We start from the raw sequence: 10,000 nt of genomic DNA on the forward strand, positions 1-10,000 counted from the left end.
AGGCAAAAAAACAGTTGCTTATACCACAAGACTTTGACATAAAACAGAAGAACATCGCATAAGCAAAGTCATACACGACGCTTGTGTCTGTCGTCTCAAGAAAAGGATGAAAGGAAGATGTAGCTTTTCTCTTGCAGAGAAAATAAACGAGAAAATAAATAACGCTACTGGAATGAGAAACGTTGAGTGAAATAACGGAATAAAAAAGTGTAGCAAATTCGTTTGATATTTCAAATCCGATCGAGCCGAATATCATAAACTGTCGAGATGAAAAACAACATGAAGAGGAAAAATCTCAAGATGAAAAGTACCAAGATGAAAAATGTCGTGGAAAATATTTCTGTTCAGGTAAACTGGTTGGTTTAATTCAGTGAAATGTTCAGCGCGTTTGGAATCTGAATAGTTCTTAAAAATACTTCAAAAGAAGCGAGAAAGAAAATCCGAAAACATCTGAAATTGACTGTGATTTACAAGGAAATGTGTTTGAAACGGAAGATTTTTTGAATGTGTTCACTTTCCAATGTATTTCGAGTGAAAAATTGGTATGAAAAGAAATGATTGGAAAAGTTTTGACTTAAAAAAAAACAATCGCAATACTTAGAAAAAGAGACTATAATCACAGAAATGGATATTAGTATCTTAGCCTCCTCAGTGAGTTGAAACGAGAAAACACTATTATCACAGAAATGAGTGTAGATAACCTGACACTATCTCCAATGAGATGAAAATACGAAACACTAAAGTTTCAAAAATGAGTGTAGCCACGATGGTCTCATCTCCTTTAAGCTGAAAATTGAATATCCCGAATTGGCAAGAAGAGGAACGAAGTCTGGTGGAAGGAAGGAAAGAAAGAAGGGGTGACGAAGTGAAGAAAGGATTAAAGAATCATTATGAGGTCTCCAAGAATGTTGTCTCTCCTTATTCCCTTTCTGTCTCCCATTCTATCGTCACTACTCCCAGGTAAGTCCTCTCCCTAAGAATAGTTATCATTCTGGGCTATTTTCCCCCCCAACCACCGATTTATCGATAGTATCCCCACCCACCTCCAGAACTTTTTCCGTCGTAGAATGACTATGGCAAACTATTTTGTTTTCTCGACAAAATTGTCTGGAATGTCATTTGACATACTAAAGTTTTTTTTTTTTTTTTTTTTTCAACATATCAGATTCTTTCCTGAATGCTACGGGATGCAAATCTGCTCTAACAGTCGGAGGAGAAATAGTCTATTGTGATAACGCCTTTACTGGTATGATAGGTCACACAGAACTGCTTATTAGCAAAGAAAAAAAATCGCAGTATTTGATAAATTAATATCTAACTAAATGAATATATGATAATAGATAAGAAACGATAAATGTTAAATAACAAGTGATAAATAACTAACAGATCACAACTACATAATAGAATATACATACACACATATACATGCATCCATATACTGTGCATACGTACATACATACAAGTCAATAGAAATAGATCAATAGAGAAGCAAATCGATAATTAAGTAAATAAAGAAATAAACAAACAAAAACAGTTAAATATATGAATAAGTAGATGAATAAATTCATAAATCAACTGATTAATTAATCAATAAAATTTGATAAACAAATAGATGATTAAATTAATAGGTGAATAAAAAAATAAAATAAAATAAGAACAATAAAGCGCTGATGATAAACAGATTTGAATGTTCAATGACTGCCATCATTTACCAGATGGCTCCTCTTCACTTATTTTTATCTTAGATCATTATATATGTTATAGTAAAGTAATACATACATAGGACATATTTTTCGTTGTGTCATTTATTTTTTGGCAAATATATTACAACGTAGTTGGAAAACATTGGAATCTGATTATAGGTAGTTAATAGATATACTATCAAACCGATGGCAACAGTGACCTAAAGGGCCCTTTACACGGTCAAACGGTCTTTCAAACCCGGTTTGTCATACAAGTGTTTGAAGTGATGTTTGACCGTGTGAATGGGGTATTGGTTGTCAAACACGTTTGAGAAATGTGTTTGATGACCAAATACCCCATTCACACGGTCAAACATCACCTCAAACAATTTATTGACAAACCAGGTTTGACGAACCGTTTGACTGTGTGAATGGCCCTTAAGACTACAATTGGTAGTTGACGCTTACCGTGTTTTTCAGTGACTCAGTACTACCAAGCAAAAGATATACCAACTGCTATCTTAGTAAATAGATAAGGGTGATAATTCATCTAGACAATATGCTTATTATCTAGTTAAAGGTAACAGGAATTAAACTTTTATTGCAAACAATAAATGACTCTCGACTTTATATTATTTGTTGTCAGTTCCGCCTTACGCCAAAGAACATTATTCAGCTTAGTGAAACGCTCTATGTGTAAATTGTTGATTTAATCAAATTATATCAAATTTCTACGTATAGGAAGACGAGTGAAAGGGAAACATAGACATGAAAAATTGTTCCTTTTTACAAAAACAACACACCACTCGATCCCTTTCGTGTTCTGATGTCTAAGCATTAGAGTTAGCTTCTAGATTAACAATAGCAAGGTTTAAAAGTAAATGTTTGACTGTTTCATGGCAAGGTCTTGCATCGGTCTGAATATAATTTTCTGAAATTTGCCGAAACAGAACATGTGAAAAGCTTTTAGCTTTTCTAGTAAAGAAGTTAGCTATTTACTAGTGGATCAAGCCCTATACTCAGAAGCTCCTGTAGTCAGAGGGAGAAAGACCACTAGCCAGAAGGTCTGCTAGTCATAAAATTAATAAGATATACTATACCCTCCCCCCAAAAAAAAAGAAAATCTGAGGATATTTTTCAGTCTCAGCCCGAGGAATATAGGAGAAGGATAGTTGAGAATGTTGATATTCTAAGCAGACTATGTATGGGCTCTAAGTTTCTTAAATCAGTTTCTGTATATGAATATAAAGTACTATCTTACTGTATACCCTGAACGTCATTTGAATTATAAGATATACTTCATATAGGTATACTTTATAGAATATAACCTAACCTAACGTAACGTAACGTAACGCAACCTAACCTAACCTAACCTAACCTAACCTAACCTAGCCTAGCCTAGCCTAGCCTAGCCTAGCCTAGCCTAGCCTAGCCTAGCCTAGCCTAGCCTAGCCTAGCCTAGCCTAGCCTAGCCTAGCCTAGCCTAACCTAACCTAACCTAACCTAACCTAGCCTAGCCTAGCCTAGCCTAGCCTAACACTAACCCAAAGTTCTGCAAATTGCATCAGTCTTTTTCATTTAAATTATACCATAACTAACATTTTAAAAAATCTGACTATTGAGACTTCTGAAAAACAGTTTTGTTTAGATTTAGAAAAACGAATTGACTTAACTTCCAAAGTATGAGATCAGTTGATAGAAATATATACAACAGGATATAAAGAAGAAGAATATGATGAGAATAGTTTGACTGGAAACAAAGATACGGTTATTATTTTTCTTTTAAATCATATTTATACATACATAAGAAATTAGAAGAAAAATATTATGGCTTGTATATATTAAGTGAACATCAATAAGAGCGAAAATAAAACATTTAAACTATCATGAAGGCATAATGAAAAATATATATGCTAATAAGGTATCAATTTTTTTTACGTTAAAACGAATATTTACACAAGTTTATAAATGCATACTCTAACACAAGATGACCTTGAAACATACGCACGCACGCACGCACATACACATGTAACCACATGTACGCACATGTACACACATGTACAAACGTGTACACACATACACACACACACAAACGCATGTACGCATTAACACACACGCACACAAGCACGTGCGTACACGAAGAGACGCGTCTATATAAACAAAAATTTTAATATCGATCCATTCTGTCTTGACTGTTTAACTGAATACTATAATACTGTAGGCACCAACACACAGGTATTTATTATATCATATTATATTATATTATATTATATATTATATTATATTACATATATATATCATATATCATATATCATATCATATATCATATCATATATCATATCATATACCATATATATCATACCATATATCATATATCATACCATATATCATATATCATACCATATATCATACCATATACCATATATCATATATCATACCATATATCATATCATATCATATATCATATCATATATCATATCATATATCAATCATATCATATATCAATCATATCATATATCAATCATATCATATATCAATCATATCATATATCAATCATATCATATATCAATCATATCATATATCAATCATATCATATATCAATCATATCATATATCAATCATATATCAATCATATCATATATCAATCATATATATAATATATTGTATATTGTATATTATATATCAAATTTTATTTTATTTTATTATATTTTATTTTATTTAACTTTACTTTACTTTACTTCATCTCATTTAATTTTTCTCTCCCTTTCTCCCTAGGAACCTTGAAGGAAAGAGCTGATTATCCATGGCCAATAACATTTAGTCAAACTAAAATTTCTAATCTTACCCCTGGTCGTGAATGGAATAATTATCAAGGAAAAACAGCTCATTAGAACTAGATTTTTACCCTTATTTCAGATGGCAACAGAAGTGACCAAAACGTCCTTCTCCAGTCCGGGGAAGGGCGAGACAGCTCCGGAGGTCCTCCTTCAGGCGAGAGTAAAGGACGAGGGGGTGGCAGAAGCCAACTCGGCCTCGCAGATGCCCTGCGTGTTGTCAAGGTCGACGTCCCCTCGAGTGTGAAGTCTGGGGACACTGTACAGCTCGTATGCCATTATGACCTTGAGGGTGACCACCTCTATTCCTTGACCTGGTGGAGGGGGAGGGACCAGTTCTACCAGTACAGCCCAGATAGTATCTCCCCCTTGACCATCTATACCGCTCCTGGCATCCATGTTGATGTGAGTCTACTTTTGACATGTTTGTTGAGGTACAGTATATGTTCTCTGAGGTTCCTGTGTCGTGAAGGCTTCCAGCGAAGGATTTGTCTCATTCAAGTCTTTTTTTCTTTTTTTTTTTTTTTACAAGTTCTGTAAAAAGGTCTTCGTCTTATAGATGCTCAACTAGAAACTGGTCTTCTCCTAAGTCTCTTATGCTAGATATTCTGTCAATTATAATTGACGGAGACTTACACAGGTCTCTTGTGCAGGTAAAAGATGTACGTAGTTGATTATCTTCTTTAATTGCAGGGACAAGTTTCAACCAGCATTTTATATGCTGTCAGGCGTTTTCATTTTCCTCTATGAATTCATAAGTATTTGTACGTAAGCGTACATGTGTACAGTATATTATATTAATACACTTGGTTACCTTTGCAATAAAGTTTTTAGGGTTCAAACATCTAACTTCTACAAAATCTAGAAGTGGAAATAATAGAATAAAATGGATATTGCCTGTTTACAGAATCCCGTCTAAATTTAATGAAGTCTTTCGTAGTGTTTCCCATACCAAGCCATAAAACAGACCTTCCTGTCTTGGTTGTTTCTGTAATGAAAGTAATAAACGAGAGGGTGTGGACTCTTCAAAATAGTTATGTGAAATCCAGTTGTGGTGTCCTTTATAGCTGTACACCACAGAGGGTAATAACCAAATTTGCTGTTTTAGTTATTCTTTCCAATACTCTTTCTTGACACGAGTGTAAGTTTTGTTGCAAAGAATAATATTTTGAATTTGGTTAGATTTATAACAACCCACCGCTAAACAAAAGAACCGGTTTTCCGAACTCGCCGTCCCTACAAAATAATAGTATCGTTAAGTGCAATTTGCTTCAACCTTAACTCGATACACCATAACTTATTCTAAACTTGTTAAACGTACCCTTACAAGAGCTGACACATCCAAATTTGTTATAGACAGTCCCGAAATAGACTAAACCTAGGACTCTACAACATTTAGTTAACCACACTCTTTCCTCATTAATAAAATCTAGCCTTGTTAATATTGCTTGCATTGGGAATGGTACTGGACAGGGTGGTAGTGGTGAAGATATACAGGTATAGGCACAGGTATATGGGCCAAGGTATACGGGTACAGTTTATGAAGGCACAGGTAGTGATACTGGTACTGATAGCAGTGCTGTCAGTGGTGAGGAAGATATACAGGTATAGGCACAGGTATATGGGCCAAGATATACGGGTACAGTTTATGAAGGCACAGGTAGTGATACTGGTACTAGTATTGATAGCAGTGCTGTCAGTGGTGAGGAAGATATACAGGTATAGGCACAGGTATATGGGCCAAGGTATACGGGTACAGTGTATGAAGGCACAGGTAGTGATACTGGTACTAGTATTGATAGCAGTGCTGTCAGTGGTGAGGAAGTTATACAGGTATAGTCACAGGTATATGGGCCAAGGTATACGGGTACAGTTTATGAAGGCACAGGTAGTGATACTGGTACTAGTACTGATAGCAGTGCTGTCAGTGGTGAGGAGGATATACAGGTATAGGCACAGGTATATGGGCCAAAGTATACGGGTACAGTTTATAAAGGCACAGGTAGTGATACTGGTACTAGTATTGATAGCAGTGCTGTCAGTGGTGAGGAAGATATACAGGTATAGGCACAGGTATATGGGCCAAGGTATACGGGTACAGTGTATGAAGGCACAGGTAGTGATATTGGTACTAGTACTGATAGCAGTGCTGTCAGTGGTGAGGAGGATATACAGGTATAGGCACAGGTATATGGGCCAAAGTATACGGGTACAGTTTATGAAGGCACAGGTAGTGATACTGGCAATGATAGCAGTCATGTCAGTGGTGAGGAAGATATACTGTACAGGTATAGGCACAGGTATATGGGCCAAAGTATACGGGTACAGTTTATGAATGCACAGGTAGTGATACTGGTATTAGTATTGATAGCAGTGCTGTCAGTGGTGAGGAAGTTATACAGGTATAGGCACAGGTACATGGGCCAAGGTATACGGGTACAGTTTATGAAGTCACAGGTAGTGATACTGGTACTAGTATTGATAGCAGTACTGTCAGTGGTGAGGGGAGTGATATTGTCAGTAGTTCTGGTAGTGATTCTGCCAGTGGTCCTGCTCGTAGTTCTGTCTGTGGTACTTCTGATGGTAGTCGTAGTGGTATTAGTAATGAAACTGGTAATGGTAATGTTGCTGTTGCTTGTTATACTCGTGGTCCCACTTTGATCCATCCAAATCCACCTCCATCTCTACCTCTATCTCTTTCTAATCCTCTTCCACTTTCTTCTCTCTATCTTCTCTCGCCTCTTTTGGCTTATCGTCCTCCTCCTCCTCACTCTTCCTTTCGTCCTCTTCTTTTCCTCCTTTCCTCTTCCTCCTCCTTCTTCTTATTCTTCTTGTCCTGTTTTTCTTACTCTCCCTTCCATTATTCCATTTACTTACATCCTTTATCTCTCCCACTCCATCTATTACTGCTGCTATTTACTTATTCCTATTATTTCTCTATTCTTCCTCTTCCTCTTCATCATTATCTTCATCTTCCTCCAATCTTCATCTTCCTCCAATTTCCTGTCCATCTTCTTCTTCATCTTCCTACTTTCCTCCTCCTTCCTTCCCGCCCTCTCTTACTCTTCCATTTCCCCTTCCTCCTCCTCCTCCTCCTCCTCCTCCTCCTCCTCCTCCTCCTCCTCCTCCTCCTCCTCCTCCTCCTCCTCCTCCTCCTCCTCCTCCTCTTTCTTTCTCTTTCTTAATTTCCACTTCCTCCTCTTCCTCCTCCTACTCCTCCTCCTCCTCCTCTTCTTCCTTTTTGTTTCTTCTCGCATTGTAAAACACATTCCTCCTACATTTCTCCTCTCCCTCCAGTTTCTCCTCCTCCTCCTCCTCCTCCTTCTCCTCCTCCCGTTTTCTCCTCTTCCTCCTCTTACAGTTTCTTCTGTGTCCCGTAAAAACCTCCTTCTTCCCGTAGATCCTGCTGCTCTTCCCGCTTCTCCTCCCGTTTCCCCTCTTCCTCTTCCTCCTCCTCCACCTCTTCCTACTCCTCCTCCTCTTCTTCCTCCTTCTCTTTCTCCTTTTCCTCCTTCGCTTCTCCCTTCCCTTTCTCTTCCTCCTCCTCCTCCTCCTTCTCTTTCTCCTTTTCCTCCTTTCTCTTCTTCCTTCTCCTCCTCCTCCTCCTCTTCTTCCTCCTCCTTCTCTTTCTCCTTTTCCACCTTTGCTTCTCCCTTCCCTTTCTCTTCCTACTCCTCCTCCTCCTCCTCTTCTTCCTCTTCCTCCTCTTTCTCCTCCTCTTCCTCCTTTGCTTCTTTTTTTCCTTCCTCTTCCTCCTCCTCATATTCCATCTATTTCTCCTTGTCCTCAACCTCTTCCTAGTCCTCCAGTATTCCTCTCCATGTCCCGTAGAAATCCTTCATCGCTCCATACATCCCAATCCTCCTCCCACTTCTCCTCCTCTCCTCCTTCTCCTCCTCCTTTTCTTCCTCCTCCTTCTCCACCTCATCCATCTCCGCTGTCTCGCCTCCATTGAGTTTATGGAGGAGCTGACGTTTCCCTCGTCAGCACTTCGGGTTTGACGACTCTAGAGATAAACGCGACGTACAATCGGAGTAAAAAGTTGTGCTCAGAGAGTCTTCTGGAGGGAGTAACCACGCTCCATCGGAGACGCGGAGAAATCAAAGAAGTCGCGCTACGTACGAATAAAGAATATACTGTATAGTTTCATTAAAGTTTCAAATATCATTGTATCCTTGGAGTCATGATACTTTTTCTTTTAATCTCGTACTCTTACTATCAACAAAATGTATGAATGAATATATAAAATCAAATTAGATTAAATTGGATTACGCAAAGGAAAGCCAAACAAAGCGTATGACATAGAAAAGCAAAAGATGTAGAAAGGATAAAACTAAACGAGACAAAATGAAATGAAATGAAACGAAGATGAAACGAACAAAAACACACAAATTTAACAAAACTGAAATTGGATAAAATCAAATAAAAAAAATAGAATTACAAATGAAATTATATTCAATCTATTATATCAAAGCAAAAGCAAATACTTCGTATTAATTGTAGTGAACAAAATAAGAACAGATGGATAAAATCAAACTATAAAAAATGTAAATAAAGAAAAAACAAACAAGAAAAATAAATAGTAATGCAAAAGTGGGTACTGAAAAGGATCTCGGCGTAATTATCAGTGATGATCTCAATTCATCTAAGCACTGTATTTCAGCCACAGGGAAGGCAAACACGATTCTAGGAGTGATTGTTCGATATTTTGATTTTAAAAATACATCTGTCATTAACAAGCTATATAAATCGTTAGTTCGTCCACATCTGGAATATGCTGGTTCCGTATCGTCACCGAGTCTCATTAAAGACATTGACAGGTTGGATAAGGTACAATGGCGAGCCACAAACTGATTCCAAATATCAGAAATAAATCATACAAAAATAAACTAAAATTTGTAAATCTATTTTTTCTAAATAAAAGCGTAGATTCAGGTGTGATTTGATACAGGTCTTTAAGATTTTAACGGGAATTGACAACATCAGGAGTGAAAAATTTTCGCACTAAATGAGAATCAGAGAAGGAATAATGGTCTGAAACTGTCAGGAAGTAGATTTAATTTGAAAGTGAATAGAAACAACTTCACAATCCGTGTAGTTAATGAACGGATTAAACTTCCTGCAGAGGCAGTGCAATGTAGAATCACATTGGTCCACTATTATCTGCTGACGGTCAACTTGAATATTCAAATGAAGGAATGTGTAATATCTTAAACAATTATTTTAGCTCGGTATTCGTAAACGAAACACCTCAAAGTGAATTCCAAACTGAAACCTGTGAAAAGTCTGGGGTAAACTTACTCACTACGGTAAATATAACAAAAGAAAAAATTAAAAGGTGTATAGACAAACTCAAAGTTAATAAAACACCAGGGCCTGACGGTTGGCATCCAAGAATCTTAAAGGAAATGAAAAATGAGATTGTTGTTCCATTAGAAATTATTTTCAAGAAATCCATCATATCCGGAGATGTCCCGAGAGAATG

The 10,000-nt window shown here is 37.0% G+C and overlaps 1 protein-coding gene across 1 annotated transcript in view; it reads left to right on the forward strand.

Moving 5' to 3' along the window:
* LOC143035805 (uncharacterized) overlaps positions 1 to 10,000 on the forward strand; it is a 119,467-nt gene that overhangs the window by 44,775 nt on the left and 64,692 nt on the right. The window contains exons 2-3 of the mRNA XM_076202779.1: positions 1 to 960; positions 4,598 to 4,920. The exon at positions 1 to 960 is cut by the window's left edge and continues 29 nt beyond it. Coding sequence (XP_076058894.1) covers positions 891 to 960; positions 4,598 to 4,920 — 393 coding nt within the window. The 5' untranslated portion in view covers positions 1 to 890. The remainder of the gene's footprint in view (positions 961 to 4,597; positions 4,921 to 10,000) is intronic.

The sequence above is a fragment of the Oratosquilla oratoria genome, chromosome 19 (assembly GCF_046742065.1).
Source record: "Oratosquilla oratoria isolate Oo_2021 chromosome 19, ASM4674206v1, whole genome shotgun sequence".
NCBI classification, from domain to species: Eukaryota; Metazoa; Arthropoda; class Malacostraca; order Stomatopoda; family Squillidae; genus Oratosquilla; species Oratosquilla oratoria.